This window comes from Pseudorca crassidens, chromosome 18 (assembly GCF_039906515.1).
Source record: "Pseudorca crassidens isolate mPseCra1 chromosome 18, mPseCra1.hap1, whole genome shotgun sequence".
NCBI classification, from domain to species: Eukaryota; Metazoa; Chordata; class Mammalia; order Artiodactyla; family Delphinidae; genus Pseudorca; species Pseudorca crassidens.
The window spans coordinates 11,914,465-11,939,617 of NC_090313.1; the positions used below are offsets into that span (position 1 = coordinate 11,914,465).

A 25,153-nucleotide genomic window follows, 5' to 3' on the forward strand; every position below is an offset into this window, starting at 1 on the left:
TAAAAAGAATGCAACAATTTCCAAAGTAATCTTTTAAAATATCACATCAGGGAAATATTATACAATTAATATGCTTGCCCTACTCAATACCACCCATGTCCATATATTTTGAGTTCCTTCTTTCCCAGTGACTTCATCTCATTAGGTCTTCAAATCTACTGTCTTTGGAAAAAAAAACAAACTCTGGCATCTTTACGGTAGAAAATCTCAAATTAAAACATTTTAAAAGGACATACTTACGGTTGAAAACTATGAACCTGTAGTGAATTAAAGGTGTACAATTATGTCTTCCCTCAGCGCTTCACGGTGTAGATAACGGTGCTGGAGTAAGAGGTTAATGGGACTAACCGAGGCTTTTTGGGGATTTGCTGGACAGATGCTCAACGTAGTAAGGGCCAAGGGAGACAGAAGGTGGTGCTTAGTGAGAAAGCAGGCAAGGCAGCTAATCATGGGGTCACAGAAGAGACGGGTGTGACACCAAGAGAGGGAGCTATTAGGCTGGGGTCAGGTTACAGTCACTGAAATGAGTATGCCCACATGGACAGATGCCCACAGAGAGTTAAAGAAAAATGCACAGTGCAGAATAATATTTTAAAACATAAACACACACATTTAATTCTATTTATATATGCTTGTAAGTACATGGAAAATTTCAGGAAAGATTAACAAGAAACTGTGATGTGGAACAGGGCGGCGGGGGGAGAGAAACTTCCTTTTCTTTTTATAGTCTGTATCATTTAGTTTTGTATACGGTGATACATTATTATTACAAACTAGTTTAATTTTTCTAAAAGAGAGAGATACATTATTCTTTGTGCAGCAGGAGAGCAGATATAAAATGAATAGGGGACTGTGAAATTCAGAAGGATAACAGGCTTAAAAGATAACAGATTTAAAAGGCAGAATAATTTTGGATGATGAAGTACATATACTGAAGAGAATATCTAATATTGTGCTTAGCTTGGTTCAACTGATGTCCTAAAAATGTATCAAAGATGTACCAAATATACTTCCACTGATCAAAACAGAAAGGTTAGCTTCCCCAAAACCCAATGGGAAAGCTGAAGTAGTGCTTTATCTGCTAATAGGGAAATTCTAGGGATTCTGTTCCCAAATGAAGTTACTGGAACAACTCTTCATAACTGAAAGCTAGGTTCCAGGTCCCTCTGTAAGGTGAGGCAGGGAGTCTGAGCACTTTTAGGCCACCACCTTATCATTTATTGATATAATACTGACTGTAGGAAATGTTCCTTTGAACAAACTTATTTATGACATATCGTGAGAAGGGGAGGGATACTTCTAAACTGTGACTTTAAGAAATTTTTCTGGATGCAAAAGAGAAATGAATTCCTTCTTAGCTAAGTTATCACAGGCTTTTCTACAAGGTGGGGAGAAAAAAGAAAAAAGATGCAACTAAATAACTTTTATATAACACAGAATACAAACCTTATATGGTGACGGTTCAATTCTTTCTCCAAATAATACCTGACCTAGATTTTCAGATGGGCGTTTTCCTTCTGATGCTTGGCAAAAATCAAACCTGCGGGCAAGAATATTTAAGTTTTTAAGCATAAAAGGCAGCAATGAGATATCAAACCCCTAGCCAACCTAGAGGACAGATTAGGTACTGATCACTCTAAGTAGATGAATAAGAAATATATTCCTACTCCAAGTTCCATGTACCACATCTCCCCAAAACAAACAAAAAAAACACCTGAAAATTATGCCTTAGAATGCTTTGATTTTTAAATAATACTTTTATTAAGATGTAAATTATAGAATTAAAAAAATTGACACATTATAATTTATTGTTGTTCATTTCAATGATAAAATTATTTACACCCTAGTCTTCAAGGGAATTTTGCGTAACTCACCTCCTTTTGTTATCTTTCTAATTCAAATATTTACTTAATGCCATTTCAAGAAGATGTGTCAACTACATGGGTTTCTGTCTCATCCCAATATACTGGCCAACATGAAAAGCAGGCTAGACAGACCCTCCGAGAACATGGAGCTGTGGAGAAGCCATAACCAGGCAGCTGTAAGCTTCTCTCTGTGCTATAATTTCCTTGTATTACTAACCAAGTTTTCATAAAGTTTTGTTTGAACGTTACAGCCTAATTTCAGCCTTGCTATAGAATATTAAAGGGCAGTTCTGTGCTCACCATGGTCACTATGGTTGAAACCGGCACAGTGATGGCTACAGACCAGTTAGATCCCTAAGAGGAAGATGAATCTTGGGTGATAAAAAACTGGGGCTGGGAAGTCCCCAAATGAAGATTCTCCATCTACTGGATATAAGAGATTCACTGAGTTTTCCCAAGAATAGCCACAAAGATTTAAGGAGAGAGATTTGTTGATTTAACAAAACAAAAACTAGAAAAAGTCTCCAAAGTTACATAAATTATGGTCCATTCATTCATGAAATTTGTATTCTCTTCTTACACGTTTAGGCACATGGATTCTTGTAGGATAGTCAAACTTTTTGTGTGTGTTTTCTACAGTAAACATATTTTCTTTCAAAACTCTTAGATACCAGAGAAATTTAGAAGCCAACTAAAATTTAGGAACATATTTTATACCCAATATGGAATATAGTGCTCAAATGAACAAAGGATATTTATGCAGCATTTTTATAATATCAAAAAATGGAAATAATGAAATGCTCATAAATAGAGAATTAGTGAAACAAATCATACACAGACTCTATATGATCTCTACAAAGGGATAATAAACAGCTACTAAAAAGACCGAGGTAGCTGTGTATTAATATAGAAAAGATGTCCAAATAGATTCAGTGAGAAAAACAAGGTGCAAATAAAATATATAAACCTGCTTTCATTTAAAACAAAAATGGGGCTTCCCCGGTGGCACAGCGGTTGAGAATCTGCCTGCCAACGCAGGGGACACGGGTTTGATCCCTGGTCCGGGAAGATCCCACATGTCACGGAGCAACTAAGCTCATGAGCCACAACTACTGAGCCCGCGTGCTGCAACTACTGAAGCCCGTGCGCCTAGAGCCCATGCTCCACAATGAGAGAAGCCACTGAAATGAGAAGCCCGCGCACTGCAACGAAGAGTAGCCCCCGCTTGCTACAACTAGAGAAAGCCCACACACAGCAACGAAGACCCAATACAGCCAAAAATAAATAAATTTTTAAAAAAATGTATAAATGTGGTTGTGTATGTTAGAATAAGCAGAGAAAAAATGCAGGCGGCAGACAACAAAGCAGTTGTTTCTGGGGATTGATTATGTGGGACATATGGATTTTGTTGAAAACTATGTGGGTTTTTTAATAATCAAAAAAATTAAAACAAAATGGCTATTTGTCCAGTCAGGTAAAAAAAGGAATTCATTGTTTTCGTTGGTGCTTCTGTTGCATTGCAAAGTGACATCAACAGATCACATTTCACATTTTAACCCTACCTTAGAAATAAACAATATCCCTTTTAAAAATGTTTTCAGGCCCTGTACATTTTTTAAATGCGTATGAATTTACCCATAACTGTGGAGAAAGTAAAAGTTCTAAATGTACAAAATTCTGATGAGTCATAAAATTTCATATAAAAACCAAGCTGAAAAACTTACGCTGTATATTCATAAGGAAGAACAGATTCCACTGAGTCAAGCCTGTTCACAAATAGTTCTATTTCAGCCTGAAAATGAAGAAACACAGAATTAGAATATAAACAACTAGAGACCAAAACTTAGGTCATGCCTAGCATTAAAAAGGAATTTGACTTTTGAAATGAGAAATTTTATGATATCCAACTCACTTTAAAGAATTACTTATAAATCCATTCACTGAGTAGATTTATATGCATTTAAATTACAATAAAATAATATTCAGTTGCAAATGTCTCCAATAGTTTCTAAATGCTTTAAGTTCTAAAAATTTCTAAAAAATTAAATAAGGTATCACTCACTACATCAATATAGATTGCTTTTAAAAATCTGGTTTTCAAATTCAGTATTTCATTCTGCAGCACAAAGATAATTTTTATTTTTAAACAGTTTTAAAAAAACATTCTCGGGGCTTCCCTGGTGGCGCAGTGGTTAAGAATCCGCCTGCCAATGCAGGGGACACGGGTTCGAGCCCTGGTCCAAGAAGATCCCACACGCCGTGGAGCAACTAAGACTGTGCGCCACAACTACTGAGCCTGCGCTCTAGAGCCCGCAAGCCACAACTACTGAAGCGCGAGTGCCTAGAGCCCGTGCTCCGCAGCAAGAGAAGTCACCACAATGAGAAGCCTGCACACGGCAACAAAGAGTAGCCCCTGCTCGCCACAAGTAGAGAAAGCCCGTGCGCAGCAACGAAGACCCAATGCAGCCAAAAATAAATAAATAAATTTAAAAAAAAACACAAAACATTCTCACAGCATTCAAGGAATGCTGTCAAGAAGAAGAAAAAGAGAAATGGATGCATCCAAGAAATATTCTGAAAATAAATTTGATAGGACTGATTGGTTTTATGTGAGAGTAAAGATAACACACGCCCTAAGTTTAAAGACGAGAGATGCTTTAATTTTCTGATTTTGACAAGTAACAAAAGAGACATTGGAAGAGGATTAGGTTTGAGGGGAGAGATCGTGAGTTTGTCTTTAGACATGTTTTGTTTAAAGTGCCTTTGAGATACCTAAGTGTAGAAGGATAAACAGTCATGGCATTCAGAAAAAAAATCTGGAGATATGAATTTGAGACACATCTGCGATTAAATTCAATATGAGACCACTAAACTCTGGCTAAAAGTTTTCAAAAGCTATAGCACCTGTGGCTCTTTGAAATGTGAAGTGGTTACAGCCTTTTGGAAAGCAAAATACATGCATTCTTCCACCCAGCAATCCTACTTATGAGAACTTAACTCCTAGTGAATAAAATCATGTGTGCACAAGAGATCATGTATAAGAATGTATACTGCAGACTTGTTCATTAAAAGACTAGAAACATATTGTAGTATGCCTGTTGATAGTAAATTAGCTATTAAACACCCTGGGACCATTAAAAAAAAAAAGAAATGTTGCCAGGTAGGTAAGAAATTTCTAGATCAATTGTACTAGAAACACAATCTCATGCTCTTAAGCAGACAGGAGACAGACAATGACAACACGGTTTAATTCTGGAGGACTGCTTTGATCAATTTGAGAATGCTTAACTACAAAGGTAGTAACAGAGAAGAAATTCATAAAGACCAAATCAAATTCAACAACAGAGGAGAGGGAGAAAAGCTGTATCAACTTCCTAGGAAACATGGGTTAACTCAAAGCCACACCTTCCTACTGAAGCTCCCAGGATTTCTTCAACGTATATTTGAAGTTCCAAAGGAAGTTGTACCCGGGTACCCACTCTCCCAATAGGGGCTCATTGCTACTCAATACAGAATTCTTCAGATGAAAATGTCAGTAAGTAATCTGTGCCCTGAAGTACTTTTGGTACTAACCAAAAACAATTAAATAGGAGCTGTTTACCTGTATTTTATAGGGTTAGATCACTATGGCTGCCTCTGGACTCTGATCTGAGGCTACCTGGAGAGCATAAAGCCACATTTGCCATTTTGATCTCATTTACTAGTGCTGTCAGCAGTCCTCTATACCTGTTAATACCCCAAAAGTGAGACAAAATGTTCAATGTACAAAAACTAATAATACACTGTCATTTGAAAAACAGCAAAACACAGTGGGCAAAAGAAGACCTCTGGGGCCAGTTTGCCTGGGTTCAAATCCCAGCTCTACCACTTATACTTGGTCAAATTATTTAGCATCTCAGTATCCTCATGGGTGCTTCAGTTTCTTTATCTGCAAAATGGGGATAACAGTAACTACCTCACAGAGGTATGAGGATTAAATGAGTTAACATTTATAAAGTATGTCAAACAATGCCGAATACATGAAGTGCTATGTATTTGTTAAATAAAGGAAACCAAATAAATTTAATGATATTCAGAATAGGGAATGCCTAAACTACACTGCTCATCCACTAAAATGCCCATCCAATATTCATGATATACAATGGAAGGCATTAGCCTTTGTACACGGTACTGAAAACACACATAAAACCCCTAAAACCGTACTGAAATAAAATGACAACTCAACTCAATGGTAACACTGTCTCAAACACAAAAAAAAGTTTAACTGTGTCTCCTTGTACAAAATATTGAAGACTATATCACTGGTCTTTCTGACTAAGAAGATAATAGGACATGGTATTTAAGCTTACAGAATGCTTGAGTAATTAACACAAACTTATATAACTGTTGTGAAGGCAAAATTCCCCGTTGATAGCTTACTCTGCCAAAATAATCTTCACTAATTATAAGGGGTCAACACTGCTATGAAGATATACCAGAATCCAAGCACTCTATTTAATGTATCTTTTTTTTTTTTTTTTTTTTTTTTTGCGGTACGCGGGCCTCTCACCATTGTGGCCTCTCCCGCTGCGGAGCACAGGCTCCGGACGCGCAGGCTCAGCGGCCATGGCTCACAGGCCCAGCCGCTCCGCGGCATGTGGGATCCTCCTGGACCAGGGCACGAACCCGTGTCCCCTGCATCGGCAGGCAGACTCTCAACCACTGCGCCACCATGGAAGCCCTATTTAATGTATCTTAATGAAGACTGAAAGTTCCTAAAAAGCTAATCCAGTTCACATCTTTAGATTTCTTTCTAGGGAGGAATGCACCTATTATACTCTACACAACTTTCTATGTTTTGAGTGTCAAAATCCACAGATCCACATTTTCATCACATAAGCCAACTCCCTTGTGCCACAATTAAGCATATTCCTTACTCTCAGTACAAAGAGATTAAGAACACAGACTCTGAAGCTAGGCTGCCTGGGTTTAAATCCTGGCTCTGACATTTACTAGCTGTGTGATCTTGGGGAAGTTTCTTCACTTCCCTGTGCCTTGGTTTTCTCATTTGTAGAATGGAGGTAATAATAATTCCTGTTGCAACTGGTTTTTGAGAAGAGTCGAGAACAATGCCTGTCACAAAGTACTATGTAAGTATTTACTATTGTGCAGCAATGTCCAGTAGAACTTCAAACAATGAAAATACTCTATCTGCTCTGTCAAATACAGTAGCCACTAGCCACACGGGGCCATTAGTCACTAGAAACGTGGTCAGTGTGGCTGAAGATCTGAATTTAAATTTTTATTTAATTTTACATTTAAAAAGTCACAGGAGGACTTCCCTGGTAGCGCAGTGGTTAAGAATCCGCCTGCCAATGCAGGGGACATGGGTTCGAGCCCTGCTCCGGGAAGATCCCACTTGCCATGGAGCAACTAAGCCCGTGTGCCAAAACTACTGAGCAGCCCACGAACCACAACTACTGAAGCCTGCAAGCCTAGAGCCTATGGTCCGCAACAAGGGAAGCCACCGCAGTGAGAAGCCCACACACCACAAGGAAGAGTAGTCCCTGCTCACCACAACCAGAGAAAGCCCACACGCAGCAACGAAGACCCAATGCAGCCAAAAATAAATAAATAAAATAAATAAATTTATTTTAAAATAATAGTCACAGGCGTCTAATGGCTTCTATATGGGACAGCACAGTAATGGAAAAGAATAAAATGCTGCTTAGTACCCTTTATAAACCCTCTTCATATACTTAATATTTTACTCTAGTCATTGCAATCTTCCCTTTACTTGGAAAAATAACTCAAATGTTAGTCTATCCCAGAGGTTGGCAAATTTTTTTCTTAAAGGGCCAGAGAGTAAATATTTTAGGCTTTGCTGGACAAGCAGTCTCTGCCGTTGTAGAACAAAAGCAGCCACAAACATTACATAAGTGAATGAGCCCAGCTGTAGCCCAATAAAACTATTTATGGGGACTGAAATTTGATTTTCATGTAATTTTCACTCATCCCTAAATATTCTTCTTCTTCTAATTTTTTTCTAATCACTTAAAAATGTAAACACAGTTCTTAGATTGAGGACCCTACAAAACAGACAGCAAGCTTGACTGGACTCCTAGTTCATCCTTGAGCTCTGTTTACTAGGTATTTTTCAATGTTCTTTAAATTCATATCTTTGGAAACCCAAAACAGGGCAAAAGGTTCAGAGACTTGATGCCATTTAAAAAAAATTTTTAGGACACTGTTGAGGAGCATATAAATTTAGGGTAAAAGTTTCTTCCATTTCTACCCAATGGATGAGGCAAGAATTTTTGCTTAGCCTATGATGTTCTCTCTGAAGTTTCATGGTACATCTCTTAGCTATAGGACTGTAAGATTGAAGGAAAACCGTATTCTCATTTTCTGACTTCTCTCATCTCTCCTTTGAGTCTTAATCTTTCAAAATGGAAAGGTCTTAATCTTTTGAATCATCTATCTCCTTGATCATGCCAGCTGCTTTTCTCGGGACCTTGCCCTACTCTCACATCTTTCTTAAAAGGTATAGCACTGAGAATTACAGGCAGAATTCAAGGTATAGACATCAAAGCTTCATATATGTATAGAATGACATTGTTACTTTTCATTAGCCTTTTTGGCCAAAAGCATAAATTCTTCAATGACACTCTTCATCTCTTTCCAATGTTCTGTAACTGATAGTTTAAAGTTCATCACCTCAAATATATAATTGTTAACTTTTTCTTCAAATATACTTTAACTTGTCCATGACCAAATTAATTTACTACCTTTTGTTCTCTCATATAACTTTAAGAGAGCTTCTGGAAGTATATTCCCAGTGGCTTTATATTATGTTGATACAAGAGTTTAATACTACTAGCTAATTAAAACATTTCACATTCATTCTTTTTGCTAAATTTAAGATCCAAATTAGCCTCAGGGACTTCTAGAAGTCTGTCTCCATTTTTACTATTCCCCATGGTTTATTCCCTACCTCCGCTCGCCCTTAAGCTAACCCACACCACTTGAAATTCCAATTTAACCTTTTTAAAAAACAATCTTGTCAAAACTTTAGACATCAAATTCACTGGTTCCCTCTAAGTCTACTTTAAGTCTCTGAAGCAAACTCTAGAAGCCAGGAAAATTTCTCTTTTAGACACCATGCTAGTCTTCTGATTATATAATTTAGTATCATTTAAACTGATTATTACCACACTTATTCCATTTCAGTCTATAGCCCAAAGACCCACACACCCTCCCTCCCTATTTTCTTATTTGTACATTATTAGTTTTTATCCTTCTCACACTTGGCATTTTGTCTACTATCAACTCCCCATTAAATTTACCGTATCTATCAACTTTTCCTGATCTGGTGAAGTAGCTTCAAATTCTACTCCTAGTAACAAAAATGTTAACGTCACTGAAGAAGCATGTTTCAGCCTTCCTGTGTGATTTCTAAGGATGTCTACAATTATCAAGGTCTGTCCACAAAATTTTCCAAAATATTGACAGCAAAATTCAAAAACAATTCTTCTCACATTATCTTTGACCTAAAAACAAAACTAATTTTAACACACACAGCATATAAACAGAGAACACAACTTCAGTTTGGAGGGAGAACAGAGTCAGACTGCTGGGTTCATTTCAAATCTTAGGTCTATTGCTAATAAATATGTGCTTATGGGCAAGTAATTTTGAATGTGAGGAATAAATGACATAATAATAAAACAGAAACGATATAGAAGCTGGTTTATAGTTGGCACACAATAACTATAAGTTAAATGTTTAACTATAAGCTAGATAAAGATAGCTATTATTACCTATTATTTTAGAGAAGCTGGACCTTCCTCAATCCAAATATGTATTAGTATAAGGATAACCTTGAGGGTTTCTGTGAGAGGCCCTCCTTCCTCCCTCCCATTAAAGGACACTAAGGACCGTGGCTTCTGATCTACTGTTTATGCCTCTTCCCTATCAGTCTAGGGAAAGGGAAGATAATAATTATCAAGCACAATTCTCATAGTAACCTTATGAGCTAGGGATTACTTGCTCTACTTTAAGACAAATAAGTTCAAAAACTGGACTGCTGGCTCAAAAAAGTGAGTAAACTCAACTGCTGCTACCACTTTTAATTTTTGCTGCTCTCAGTCCTCCACTTTTCTTCCTTCCAGTCTCTTCTGACACTTTTCCACACTTACTTTTACAGGAAAGTTGGTCCATCATAGATATCACCACTAAATTGTGGACCTTTTTCCGTCGCTTGGTGAACTAATCAAAACACACCTTGGATATTCAGTTCATTTTGGCTATTTCTGTAGCACTTTCATTCATTCTTCCTTTTTTAAACTGTGCGAATTTGAAAATTTAATATTTATCTCATTTAAAACATGCTAAGAATTGTAAATTTAAACTGATAAATTTAACACAGAATAGAACAATTTACAATGTATTTGTAAATATGCTACATTTACAACACTCTTTTAAATATTGACCCTTATAGTGAAAGAGGAAAATTTCAAAAATATTATAAGTATTATAAAAATAATATTACGAGATCCTCGTAATATGACAGTAGGACAAATGTTAAAAACGAAAGAAGAAAGGAAATGAGACTGCTGGTGAGTTTATGTGGTTTCATGAAGGGCAAAAGTATGTTACAAACATGACATTCGTCCCTAAAAAATATAAATATACACACAGATAAAACAAATAGAAGAAAACATAAACAACTGTTGGCTCTAAGGGTCTAGGTGGATATACAGTGATCATTATACTATTCTTTCAACTTTTTTGAATTTTGAAAATTGTCACAATTAAAAGTTGGAAAAAGAAAAGGCTTTAAAGATGAGAGTAGACTTTAGTCATATTATGAAGTGACAGAAGCCAAATCAAAGCAATAAGAAATAAAGACTAAAGAGTAAAGTTTAGTGTGGGAGATGGTAGAAGCAGGAAAGATGACTTCAAAAGAAGTAATAAATAGGGGGAAATAGAATTTGCAATATATGTGAAAACCCAGGAAGATTCACAACAAAAAACCCTGAAAAACCATGGGAAATTCATTCAATCAACACATTTATTCAAAGCCCATAATGTCCTGTACTAGAAACCGTGAATGCCATAATAATATAAAACCCATGAATGGCTGCCTTTCAAAGAATTTATAATCCAGATGCGGAGATAGGGCACACATTCAAGGAAGTAAAAGGGAAAAGTGGCAAAGCTATTTATGTGTTCCTAGGGTAGCTAGTGGGATTTAGTTTTCTTATTAAAATAGCAATCGCTGTAAGAGAGCAATATTTGATTAACTTTAAGGTCATTTTCCATTCTAAACATCTTCTTTATTCCCCATCCAAGAGTTAATTACGTGCATCTCCTTCTGGAGATAGCCAACTCCAAGATATCACTTACATGACTCAAAAGAGCCTTAAAGGTTACTTTCTTCACATTCCCACTTTCAACTGTCCCAAAATGAGTTATTACAAGCATGAAAAGTTGTGACATTAACCATTTTAAGAAAGGTACAGATTAATCCTAAAGCAAGACTGTAAATTCTAAAGCAAGACATAGACGAAACAAGAATGATTACAATACCACCCTAAGAAACCTTTTACGGAAATGCTTTTAATTAATTTAGAGTTCTATCCTCTCCCTTCTAAATCCTTCTCCTCCCAAATGTACAATTTTATTTCTAGTCCCCAACTGCCCACTCTACTTCTGATCCCAACTTTGGTCACAACTACACGCTATTTTATTACTTCAAAGCATGCCATGCTATAGTACTGCATTTCCCCCCATTTCCTTGTTCCTTTGTTTTGATTCTGCTTTTACAACTGCCATCATGTATGTCCCAACCGACACGTACAACTGTTTTTCAAGGTAGAAAGAAATCTCAGTGAAGAAATGTGACTTTGTACAAGGATCAAAGCAAGTGACTAGTCACAAAAGTGTCTGAGATACCAAGGTACAGCCATAGAAAAGGAAAACTATGGAAGCTTCCATTACTTTAATATTGGAGAAGCCCACAGTGGGAAAAAGTCCAAAGAAGGAAAACCTTAGCTCAGATATAATTTTAAAATCCCAATAGAAATGCTGGAACTCACAAATGGATGTTCATGAGCTTCGAGTTACCTGACCAACAATGCCCAGAAGCTGATCTCCTAGATATTAAGGTTCTTCCTCCACCTCCCATCAAAAAATAAAATTTCAACTTTAAACTGTATCAAAGAAAGGAATAAACATAAAATGTGACTGGTTAAAAACTGATGACATAGGTAAAGAGCTTTTTGTTGTAACTGCAATAACTGTGCAAGTCCAGGATTACAAGCAGCCCAGGATCTGCAGGACAGGGCAGGAGAAGAGGTACGGCGCTCAGCCTAGAAGATCCAGGAGTACCCCAATGTGGTGAAGAGCCTAGACTTCGGACTCAGACACTCCTGGAGTTGCATCTTAGCTTCGCTACTTATGAGGTATGTTTGCTTGAGAGGGTACTGCATCCTACCCAGCTTCAGTTTCCCCATCTAAAAACCACAGGATTGTTGGAGGATTAACTAAGATTAATATATAACTGGCACACATAAAGTACACAAATTGTAGTTTCTATCACTGTTATTAGCAAAGGGCACTAAATAGGTATGAAAGGTGAGAGTAAGAAGAACAAAGAAAAATATATTTCACAAATTTCTTACAAAGCCTTTCATCAACACTTAGTTAATTTTCATGGCAATAGTCAATGGCTTTGTAGAGTGCGTATATTTAGGTAGCTACAATTAACTACAGTACAACATTTACTACGAGGACACTGCAATAGAAAACTGCAAGGAAGAATAGAAGTAGGGGTTTGGGGAACTGGGCTCTAAGGCTGACTGAGCTCAGACCAGTTTCTAGAACTTAGGTGTGTCTGCATGTGGAGCACCTGTCTGTGGTTTTGTTTCAGATGTTCAAGAACACACCTCTTGAAAAGGGCTTCCCTTTGTAGAGAGCAGTAGGACAGTATTTTATCTGTATCAACAACGCTTGCTTTCCTAATCCTAGCTCTCACATCCACTATAATGAACGATCACAGTTTTAAAATAGTTTTATTCGAAAATTTAATTTCTGAATGCAAACCTTCTAACTCAGTTCCATGTACTTTTTCACAGGAACAAAGAACAATCGTTGGAACGTGAATTTATCCAAAGTCATTCTTTCCAATGCCAGATTTCATACCTGAAACAATATCAGTAACCCTCACACACTGATTACTTTCCAGTAGCTAAGAATCAATGCTCTTCTTCCAGAAAAAAACTATGGGGCTTCCCTGGTGGCGCAGTGGTTGAGAGTCCGCCTGGCCACAACAGTGAGAGGCCCGCTTACCGCAAAAAACAAACAAACAAACAAAAAACTATGAAAACATGAAACTAAATATCAATAAATATATACCAATTATATTGTTAGGTACACATGTAAATTATATTTTTTCTTTAAATATTTCAAAATCTTCAAAATCTCTATGGTCAAGTTAAAACAGGTAAATAATACATTCATTCTTGTGTTTGTTCAGAGCAACATTTAGAACCGTTTTCTTAAATTTGACTAATTCCATATTTATAGGCAACTGCTCCCAAAATAATAGACACAGAATTTGTTAAAAGCTTCTAAAAGTAACTACTGATGAAGGAAATTTAAAAGTGTGATTCTGATTTTCTTTTTTATAAAAAAGTTGTTAAACTAATCCATTTAAACTTTTTTTTTTTTAAACACCAGGGGGGTATATTTGGTCATTTTCCTTACTGGACAGGAAAGAAAATCTTACTCTTTCATCTAAGAACATGATCTGTCCATGCACACACATCATCAAACAGTAAAAAAGTGGCAAATGTTTTCTATAGTTAGTTGTTCATGTTGACAAGCCATTACATAATTGCTTGAAAGTTAAAAGCAGCAAGGGTGAACTGCTCACTAATCTTCAGTTATCAGCCATTAGAATGCCACTTAGCACACTTAAGACTCAATCTAAAGGTAACTTCACATTTAGCTATTCACTTCTGACCAAGGCTTACTCTACTTACTGCAGTCAACATATTATCCCCTGAGCTTAAGAAACGAAAATGCTAGCAGAAAGGAATACCATGGTTCAATTCTTTAATACTGTGGTTTGAAAAACTAACAAAATAAGACAAATAAGAGAATTGAAAGACAGAGAAACCTCAAAAGCAATGCAGCATTAAAAAATGTTTAGGTACCATCACATAGCTATTAACTTGATAAATAAAAACTATAAAATACTGTGAAGACACATGGAATCATTCAGCTAATGGCATTGTAAATCAAACCTACCTTTCTTCAAAGAAACCTGGTGGTATTAAATAGAGCTATAAAATTGCTTCTTGCCTTTGACCTAGTAATTTGTGAATATGCAATGAATTCCTGCTAAATACATTCTAGCAAAGTTATTTACAATATAGAAAAATCGGGACCAATCTAGATGCCCTACAAGCAAGAAACAGCTCAGCAAACCATAGTATTGTAATACTACAATGAAATACTGTATAGCCAATGAAAATGTGCACTATGTTGATATTCAAATGTACCTGTAATGACAGCAAGCTAAAGAAAAAAAGGCACAGAACACAGTCACACTGTTTATTAAGGCTAATGAAGATCATAAATCAGAAGTTAAAGGAATATGAATATGACTGTATGTTCACTGGACTACTGTTTCTATGCCAGTAAATTGAACATAAAATAATTTTGAGAGGAGAAAATGACCAAATCCTCAGGGTTCTTTTGATTGTCTCTCAATATACATGGTGAGCTAAATACAGGACATGGACTTCACAGGATATGTAAAGACTATACTCCATAAATTACACTTATGCTGAAAATAAACTTGGTTCATCTTTACACTTATGAATATTGTATAATATTGCAACAATAAATATTGTACTTTCCCTCCAGGAAGGGCAAAATATCTTTCAAGGGGAATATATAGTAAGCAAATATGATTATCTCTATCTTACAGATGGAAAAACTGATAGAAATAGTATCAATGACCTACCCAATTCATCCAACTCCTGATTCCCTAACCTAAAAGCATCTCTGGAAATAATTATTCCCATTTCACAACTCCCACTTCCAATTTTTAAAATAAGTCCTTTCAACTTTTCTGACAGTGTAGACAAGACTGTCTTCCTTAACAAATATGGAATGGATGAGAAAAAAAATATTAATACCCTGATTGAAGTAATGAAAATTTAAACTGTTTACTGTTTTTCTCCTTTGAGAAGCAAAGAGAAGAAATATTAAAGTGTACTTCAAATTCCCTACACCAGTTAGTCAAATTCTAGGGGAAAACTGCTAAAAGTGCCTCTTTCTACTGGTCTAAGATCTGTTTCCACTGACCAAGATGTGAAAGCAGCTGGCAACAAAGATGAAATCCAAACACTTCAGAAAAATGATCTGTCTTGCCTGTTTCATCCCTATACTTGTAAAAACTAAAAATCCAAAAGGACTCCCTGAAATTAATCAAAAGTTAACTAAAAGGAACTACCTAAAGAAGGACCTGTTGAGGAAACAAAATTATCTAACTAGCACACCACCTGTAAATTTCACTCATACTCATGTCTGAAGTCCATCTCAAATGTCACTTCCTCTCTGTAGCTTTCCCTGAAGACTCCAATCCGCAGATGTTTCCTCATTTGTGTTTTAGTGCACTTTGGACAGCCATCTATTATAACATATCAGATTTTGATAATCTCTCATAAGCTTATGATCTTTGAGGTTCCTAGGAGACAGGAATATCTTTTTTGTGTCTAAGGCACTAGTTAGACAATATACGATTGCTGTTAAATTTAAATTTAAAGACCAAATACTAAGCTTTAAAGGCTGATTACTAAAATATTTAATGGAAAAACCTGTGTGCTTGTGAGACTAGCTCTCTCTTCCACTTGGAAGCACTATTTTCTTTCAGTCAGAACTCTCAAAGAGCGAAAATTTCTTGCACTGCAAGGTATGAGTTACAGTATTCAAGCACTAACTGTTGATGTGAGTACACCTGAAAGATCCTTAGACATTTTTAGAAATCCAAGTTTTTAAACAGAAACTGTAAAATGCCATGAAAAGTTTAATAGCTTCTTTAGTGCCCTAAAATAAGCTCAAAATTCACAACTATTGTAAAGCTAGCAGTAATAAAATAAACACCAGCTTAAAAAAACCAAGCTTAGTAAATAAACCTACTTATAGATTGTAAAAGTTTGCTGAACGATTATCCTAACTGTTAAAAGTATTAACGGTTTCAAAGAGTTTCTTGCACCCCAAAGGGTAAGTTTTAGCAACCTAAAATAACTGTGTATGTATACTTTCCTGCCCTCTACCTAATAACCTAAAAGCAGGTTACTCTACCTACGTCTCTTTTACTAGTGGTTAAACTGAAAACCTTGAGTTTAAGGTGGTAAGAGATCAAAGTTTTCAAGATCTGCCCTAGGAAGAAAACGCCGGTTTCTCCTGTTGTCTGCTCCTTTTAAGTGTTTAAAACAATCTCGGAGAAACTAGTGGGATCTTACATATTTTTTGCATATTAAATTTCTTTTTTTACACTTAAATGGTAGACATTAACTGTCTCAACCATCACAGCAACTCCTTATTAATGCAGTTTACGCGGTTCTGGGTGTTAAATCCCACAAACAAGGAAGCGACTGCTAACCGTGAGGTAAAAACACCTAAGTCCTAGAAAGAACAAGTCCTCATAACCAATCAGGGTTCCAGAAAAGTAGAAAACGGGAAGCAATGAAATTACAAGTTACTGGAAGACCTGGCCGTCCCCTTCCGTGGAGGCGGGACACGGGGCTGTGAGCGGACACTCGCCCGTGGAACGCTCGCTGACCTGCACGCCTCCAACGCCAAGCGAGCGCCATACACACACAGTCCCTGTTCCGGGAAAACTGAACCCACCTGCTCGTGCTACCTGGCCCGCCGAATTCGCCAGAATCTACGCCGGTACGGAGGCCGTTCCAGAGCCTGCGCCCCACAGCGCGGCCAACCCCACGCGCTTCTGGGGACACCCGACCGCACCCACTGCTACGCCCCCTTCCCCTGAGACGCCGGCTGCCCCCCCCGGCAGAGGGAGGCTTCCTCCTCCGACTGTGCACCGGGGGGTCCGCCAGGCCGCACCCACCTTGCACTCGTCGCTCTTTTTTTCTTCCTCGCAGAAGTTGACTGGCGCCAGGCCGGGCAAGTAGAAGGCTGCGCTCCGACGCGGGCCCGGGGCCGCCCCCAGCAGGAGCAGCGACAGCAGCAACTGCCACCGAGGTGGAGACGACGCCGGCAGCCTCGCGCTCATAACGGCTGTTTCGGGGGAACGGCAGCAGAGCCGCGGGGTGTGAAGAGGGAAGGAGGGACGGGAAGGCTCGGCGACGACTACCAGTCCGCCGGAGCTGAGGCAGGCCGGCCCCGCCACGGATAGTTCCGGTTGCGCTAGAAGACACCGCGGGTTCCGCAACAGACTCCGAAGCGGACCTCGACGGAGCATGCGCAGCGCCGCCTGCACATGCTCAGTGAGAGCGGCTGCAAGCGCCCTGAGGAGTTTCCGGGAGGGAGAGTGGAGGAAGTCCACTTGCCAGGTTTTCAGCGGGTCGGCTGGGGTGTTTGCCGCGGGAGAGGGTCCAGCCCTCCCGTTCCTGTTCCAAATTCCGATCTAGAGCCCCCTTGGGGCGTCGTGGAGCGTCTCACTTGCCCAGCGCCCCGTGCTTGCTGCCTTGCCCCGGTTTTCCCCGGTTTCCTCACTACAGTGCCCAAGGCACACCAGCCCCTATTACAGAGGTGGTGCTCCAAAAAGTACTTGCTGATGAAGGCTGAGTTGGTGGAGGGAAGAAGTTTGGGAGACGGTTGAGTGCAGGATAAGGAAACCAATGGGGAGGAACTAGCCACAAATCTTCAAATAGACGGCTACTCAGAGGTGTGTGCACGGACAGGTTCCCAGCATTGGATGCGGTGGCTCATTCTTGCGTGGGACAGTGATTGTTTGCATAGACTAAACAAGATCTCTTTAAAGAGGTGAGTGGAAATGAGGTGAGGGGAAAAATGGGAGTAGACAAATAGGAGAAGGGAGTATTGACATTTCTTTGCAAAGGAAGACAGGAGCACACCTGAGAGCCCAGTGAGAAATGTAGTTCCAGCAAAATAGAAATCTGGTATGATCATCCCTGGGCAAGTTTCTGTCACTTTTCCTATTGAAGTGATGCGATGTCCGTTTGTATATGCACAGACGTACTTGTGTGTGTTTGTGTGGTGCGTTTTGAGTATTTTTCAAGGAGAAACTTGCTTTTCGTGACAAAGGAAAACACACAACATAAAAGATGTGAGTTAAATTTTATTCAGGGACTTTACTGAGGACCATAGCACAGGAGACCACCTCTCAGATAGCTCTGAGGAACTGTTCTGAAGAGGTAAGGGAGGAGCCAGGATATATAGGAGTTTTTTGGCTGGAAAAAAACAGGTAGGCCAACATCAAAAGGTTACTGCTAAACACAGAGAACAGACATCTCAAGTTAAAGGTTTTAGTGCTTTTGTATGTATGAGAAGATGCAAGAATCTGAGTTCACTGAAATTATTCCTTAGATATGCATCTTTATCCAGGGCCACTATATAAAGCACAGAACATTCCTGTTTTTTCCTCCATCCTGAATTCCCCTCAGGGTGCACTGTTGATGCACGACTGCAGTAGCGAATAGCTTGATCCTTGTAGAACTGGACTGGTGGGCAACAGTCTTTATAAAGTCAATTCCTCTGAGCTTTAGAGTTCAATCGAATCTGCAGAGAGGACACCAACTTAGAGTACATAAGCAAGGAATCATAACCCAGAACTACCTCCCGCTCAGAATTCAAGAATTGGCAAGTCAGGACTTCCTTGGTGGTGCAGTAGTTAAGAATCCGCTTGCCAGTGCAGGGGACACGGGGGTCGATCCCCGGTCCGGGAAGATCCCACATGCCGCAGAGCAACTAAGCCGGAGCACCACAACTACTGAGCCTGTGCTCTAGAGACCGCGAGCCACAACTACTGAAGCCCGCTAGCCTAGAGCCTGTGCTCGGCCACAAGAGAAGCCACCACAATGAGAAGCCTGCGCGCCGCAACGAAGACTAGCGCCCGCTCGCCACAACTAGAGAAAGCCCGCGTGCAGCAACGAAGACCCAATGCAGCCAAGAATAAATAAATTTAATAAATAAATAAAACTAAACTTTCATAAAGTTATTTTAAAAAAAAGAATTGGCAAGTTTGCTAAGTGGACAATTCAGAAAAATGTGGAGACCCGTGCAATCCTATCTAAATTCTTGTGGGGATGTGCACATTTTTACCCCTGGAAAGTTTATAACATTTATTAAGTTTTCAAAGGAATCTATGACCCTGCAAAAAAAAGGCTAAGACCCACTGTTCTATACTGTGGCGTAACCAGAACAATGAAGTAATTCCTCCTTGCAAAGGTAGTTTGCACTATGAACTCCAGCTTTGGAACACTACTATCTAGTTATGTGGATCTTGAGCAAGTTAATACACCAAGTCCCAGATAATAGGGGAGAACTGGGAAGTAGAGAGAAAAGGATGTCCATCTTCTTTAGTTTGTTGTGAAGTTTAAGGGTGTGTGTGTGGGGGGGATGTACATTAAGTGCTGGGCAGAGGAAAGGCAGCCATTTTTATAACCCAAACGGGGGTGAGGGTGGGTAGGCAGGTGAGGGGGGCCTGAGCAGTGGGATCGTGTCTAGGTCACTTCTCCCTCGAGCAAATCAACTAGCATATTTGTTGAACTTACTTGGGCCAGGGAAAAGAATTTATAATATGCCTATACTCGAAGTCATAGAGATTTCCAACATAATAAGAGGAAGCAATGGTCTCTCCATTTAGAAAGGAAAGGGGCAAGACAACATTTTTTGTTCGCTATCTTCTAGTTACCTGGTGCCACTAAATACTTATCTTCACTATCTCACCGCTCCCATCCCAACCTTTTCCTCCTCCAGTGTTCCACAAAGCAGAAAATGGGCACCGCTGCCCACCTGCTTCTCAGGCCAAAAACCTGGGAGGTAACCTAAATTTCTCTTTCCCTCACTCCCCACATACAGTCCTTCAACAAGTTGTGCTCGCTGGGCCGCTAAACTAGACTAAATCCTTTCAATACTTTCCATGTCCACAACTACCCCCTCGTCCAAGCCAAAATCTTAGTTCTCTTGCACTAGTACTTTCTGCTATAGCCTCTCAGGTTCCACTCTTGACAACAGCGATCTCATAAAATCTTTAAATCCCTCAATTCCACTCTTCTGCTTAACCCTGGCACCCCACAGTACTTATCACTACCTGGATTTAACGTGGTTATTTGTTTACTGTCTCACTCCCTGTTTACACGTAAACCCCCATGGGAGTAAGGACCTCGTCTCTACAACCCCAAGCCTAGAGCAGCGTCTAGCACATAAAGGAAGGGTAAGTAACCGCAAAGCACTACAAGACTGGTACTGGCCGGACCCCATAAATTCTAGATCTGAATTTAGAATCGCGGACTTCACCGCCGAAGTAAACCTGAGGTTTTCCACATACGTTTAACCGCCTCTATTCACAGAGGAAAGAAGGGGGACTGACTGCCTGCAGTCAAACGGCCACTCATTGAGACCAAGCCCGCTGCAGTGGGGATGTCTAAGGGCGGGTGGTCCCTAAGCTTCTTCCTTCCAAACCAAGCCGCCGCCCCTATCGGCCGAGCTCAGCATCAGCAAAAACCCGGAGAAGTGGAGTATTCCTCAATAAAAATGGTCACCGGACTCCAGCCGCAATCCGGTCCGCCCATTGCGCGAATCACGCGTGCGCACGGCCAACCAGCCGCACCTCGCCAGCTCCTACCCCGGCGACCTCTTCCCCGCTTCCGCCTCCAGAGTTCAGACACGTCATCCCGCAAGGCCGGGCCTAGTGGGAGGGGCCTCAGGGCGGGGCTCGGCCTCGGGGCGGAGCGAACTCTTTACTTCCGGATCCGGCCTGGCCCCGCGTTGGCTCGGTTACCTGGCGTCGCTGTCTGCCAGGTATCCCGGGACTGGCGTGGGAAAATCGCTGCGCTCCTCAGCCAGGCGGCAAAATGGAATCCCTTCCCTGTGGGCGCTTTTACCCTGGGTGCTGCCACGCAGAAAGGCTGAGTGGGGATTCTAGTTCCAAACTAGGAAGAAATGAAGTTTTGCTTCCATCCTGCCCTTGAGTGTGACGCTCCCTTTCTCCCAGTAACGGGTTCGTGCCCCGGTCCGGGAAGATCCCACATGCCGCGGAGCAGCTGGGAGCCATGGCCGCTGAGCCTGCGAGTCCGGAGCCTGTGCTCCGCAACGGGAGAGGCCACAACAGTGAGAGGCCTGCGTACCGCAAAAAAAAAAAAAAAAAAAAAAAAAAAGTGAATAAGATTTTCCAGAAACCATAGCAATATGAGAAGGGCCATGTAATTCTTTTATACCGTGTTGGATTTGGAAATTGGCATTAAAGAAGTTCAGCGTATTTAGACAGTATTAACCAATGAAAGCAATATATCTAATATGTGAAACAACCTGAGTGAACATTTTTATACACGTATTAATGGAAATATGTTGAATATATATTATAGATATACATATAAATGAAGAGAACAGGAGACAATATGACAATGTCTTTTACTACAGGTCAAATCCTATTAAAATGAACTTTGGCAAGGATTACAATTTTTTTATTTCATCGGAATGTTTTAAATATGCTAGAAATAAATGAGATTTGAATGTCATTTGTGAATTGTGTTTGAGAGAAATAAATACATCATTCTGTTCATTTTGCTTTGGACTCCTGACTAATGATTGATTTGAAACTTCTGAGTATCACTAGGTATATAGTTCCCTAAAATAAAATGTTGGACAAAGTTTTCAGAAAAAAATGTCCAGAAAGGGAAATGAAGAGAAAGCGTGCAGGAAATAGGACATGATTGCCCAACAAACCATATGAGGCCTGTCACCATGATTACTCTTAAGTAGCTGCTGAATGATCCAAAATATACAAGTTCCCCCACAAGAAAAATATTTGAGTAACTTGGGGTTAGAATGTTTACTGAAAATAAAATGTGGACTGAGGGAGTTGGGGAGTGTGGATTGAAGGGTAACTGTATAAAAACAATTCAATGGAGTCACAGGGTGGTCATGTTTCCTTGAGCACTAACTTTAGAACATAATACCCATGTGGGATGAACCTCACTATTGAATCTTGTTGAACCACCACAACTACCAATAACCACTTGTTTAAACATTTTAGAAGACTGATACAAAACAGAAAAAGCCTGTAGGCAGACAGGAACACTTTAACATCCTCCCCTTTTTCCTCCCCATACCTACTGACACAAGAGGGAAATGGTTTTAATGACCAGCCATCCGCCCAGGGACTTTTCTCCTATTCCTGAGAGGTTCTTAATGTCATGGAGCATAAGAATTACCATATAAGGTAGAAGGCAATTCTCCATGCATTCTGAACTTTGAAAGCTACTTAAAGGACTTTTAAAGGCAGTTTCAGCCTTATACAATTTTTGCCAATTGTGCTGACTTTAGAATCCAACATGCAATTCAGCCATGTTCCATGCAGTTTTGACTCTTAGCTAGGGTTGCAGGTAAGATACAGGGTGCCCAGTTACCTTTACACTTCAGATAGTTTTTAGTATAAGTACATATGTCCCATGTCTATCTGGAGCATATTTATTTAAAAACTATTTGTTGTTTGTTTTTATTTGCCAAATCCAGTGACCTTAACACTGATGGATCTTTGATTTACAAGGATTTGAACAAGGACTCAAAAGGGGCCTGCACAATTAAGGTACATTGAAATAAAACCAGGGGAAAACATTTGCAATAAAATATAGTTATTATAGAATAATAAGAAAAAGATGAACTACCCCTATATAAAAGTATACATGAAGAGACACTTCACACACAAAGATATACAAACAGCAAAAAGCATTTAAATAAATATTCAGCATTATTTGTAATGAAAGAATAACATATTAGAAAAAGGACATACTTTCTTTTTAAGCTACCAAGGAAGCAAAGTTAAAAAGCAATGATAGTGCCCCATGTGATTTCATATCTGATCATGAGACTTAAATATCCTTTTTGGAGGACAGTTTGCATTATGTAATTTTTTAAAGCCTTTAAAATGTATATAATATGAAAGAACAATTCTGCTTCTCAGGATCTGTCCTAGAGAAATACTTAGAATGTGAAAAGATTTAGCTCTAAGTATGTTCACCAGTGTAATGTTTTTAAAAGTAAAAAATTTAAAAACAACCTAAATGTTCAACAGAAGAGTTTGTTAAATAAATTACAGTAGTACACCCATGCAAGGCAATACTGTACAGCCATAAAAGTTATATTGAGAAGAAGTAATAACATGGAAAGATGTTTAAGATACATTGCTAAATGAAAAAAGTATATTATAAATCAGCATGCACCTTCTGATTTCAGTTTTGTTTTTAGAAAATATATACACACTGTTAACAGAATGAAAAGACAGGCTATCGACTGGGCGAAAATATTTGTAAATCACCTGGCCAATAAAGGACTTGATTTCAATATAAAGAACTCTCCAAACTCAACAGGAAGAAAACAAACAACCCAATTAAAAAATGATGAAAGGCTTGAACAGACACTTTATCAAAGAGGGTGTGTGGCTTGCAAATAAGCACATGCGATCAACATCAGTATCCAATAGGAAAATGCAAATTAAAACCATGATGAGATACCACTAGCACCTATCAGAATGGCTAAAATTAAATTCACTGGTAATACCAACCGGTGACAGGGATGTAGAACATCTGGAAACCTCATATATTGCTGTTGGGAATGCAAAATGATACAGCCACTATGGAAAACAGTGGCAGTTTCTTACAAAGTAAACATACACTTACCATATGACTCAGGAATCCCACTCCTAGGTATTTAAAGTCTAGAGAAATGAAAACTTTTGTTCACATAAAAATTTGTACACACACAGACACACACACACAAATTTGTACACAAATATTTATAACAGCTCTATTCACAATCACCAGAATTAGAAACAACCAAATGTCTTTCAATCTGTAAATACATAAACAAACCATGGTACATTCGTACAATGGAATACTACTTAGGAATAAAAAGTAATGAGCTGTTGATACATACAACATCTTGGATAGATCTTATACACACTGAGTGAAAGAAGCCAATCTCAAAAGGTTACAGACTCTATGATTCCATTTATATGACATTTCCCAAAACCCAAAGCTATTGTGACAGACAAGTGCTTGCTAGTTCCAGGGATGAGGGGTGAGGGAAGGTATGACTACAAAGGGATAATGAGGGAATTGGGGGAGTGATAATATTGTGTACCCTGATTTTGGTGGGGGTAACACAATATATGCATGTGTTAAAACTCATAGAAATAGGTGTTGAAAAATGGGGAAAAAAATCATTTATATATGGAATCTAAAAAAGTGGTACAAGTGAACTTTTTTACAAAACAGAAATAGTCACAGATGTAGAAAACAAACTTATGTTTCCCAAGGGGGTAAGGGGTGGGAAGGGATAAATTGGGAGATTGGGACTGACATATACACAGTACTATATATAAGAGAGATAACTAATAAAAACCTACTGTATAGCACAGGGAACTCTACTTAATACTCTAATCACCTATATGGGAAAAGAATCTAAAAAAGAGTGACTATATGTATATATATAACTGATTCACTTTGCTGTACAGCAGAAACTAGTACAGCATTGTAAATCAACTATACTCCAATCAAAATTAAATAACTAAATAAAAATGGAGAAAAATATATAAACAGAAAAAAAGAATGGAAGGACACATGTGAAAATTCTTAGAGTGGGTTATTTCTATGCAGTCAGATACAGGTGATTTCCTCCCTCTCAGTTCTGCAGTATTTCCATTTTTAAAAATAATGAACATATGTTTCATCTGTAAAAATATTTTATATAGACAGGTTATATGTATTTAGACACATAAATATATATTATATATATTTACATAGATATGTAGAAAGATTTTTTTTATAGGAAAACTTGAGTGATACCTGCCATTATTTCTTTTTGGTTCAGCCTTTTGGAGGCAAAGAAACTTCACCGTGCTATTGGAAAAATATCTTTTAGATAAGATGTTTCTTTTACTCATGAAAGAACTGGCAGTGCTCTCATCTTCCCATAAATCTTGTGCTCTGCCCAGGGCCATAGCACAGTATACTGGCCTCTGCTGCACCATTAGGTTTCTCATTAGCATCCATTAACCAACAACTTCCACTTTGTGGTATGAG

The 25,153-nt window shown here is 38.8% G+C and overlaps 1 protein-coding gene and 2 long non-coding RNA genes across 3 annotated transcripts in view; 1 reads left to right on the forward strand and 2 right to left on the reverse strand.

The window, feature by feature from the left end:
• The window catches only part of TM9SF2 (transmembrane 9 superfamily member 2), a 57,559-nt gene extending 40,199 nt beyond the window's left edge, over nt 1–17,360 (reverse strand). The window contains exons 1-3 of the mRNA XM_067713349.1: nt 16,996–17,360; nt 3,590–3,657; nt 1,447–1,540 (exon numbers count right to left, since the gene is read on the reverse strand). Coding sequence (XP_067569450.1) covers nt 1,447–1,540; nt 3,590–3,657; nt 16,996–17,349 — 516 coding nt within the window. The 5' untranslated portion in view covers nt 17,350–17,360. The remainder of the gene's footprint in view (nt 1–1,446; nt 1,541–3,589; nt 3,658–16,995) is intronic.
• An 816-nt stretch (nt 17,361–18,176) lies between these two features.
• On the reverse strand, nt 18,177–21,186 carry LOC137211164 (uncharacterized). Its single transcript, XR_010936930.1, has 2 exons — nt 20,854–21,186; nt 18,177–18,629 (listed from the first exon to the last, which is right to left on the reverse strand). It is a non-coding gene; the product is annotated as an uncharacterized lncRNA (long non-coding RNA).
• LOC137211165 (uncharacterized) lies at nt 20,689–21,638 on the forward strand. The gene is made up of 2 exons (XR_010936931.1): nt 20,689–20,873; nt 21,067–21,638. It is a non-coding gene; the product is annotated as an uncharacterized lncRNA (long non-coding RNA).
• The last annotated feature ends 3,515 nt before the right edge of the window (nt 21,639–25,153 follow it).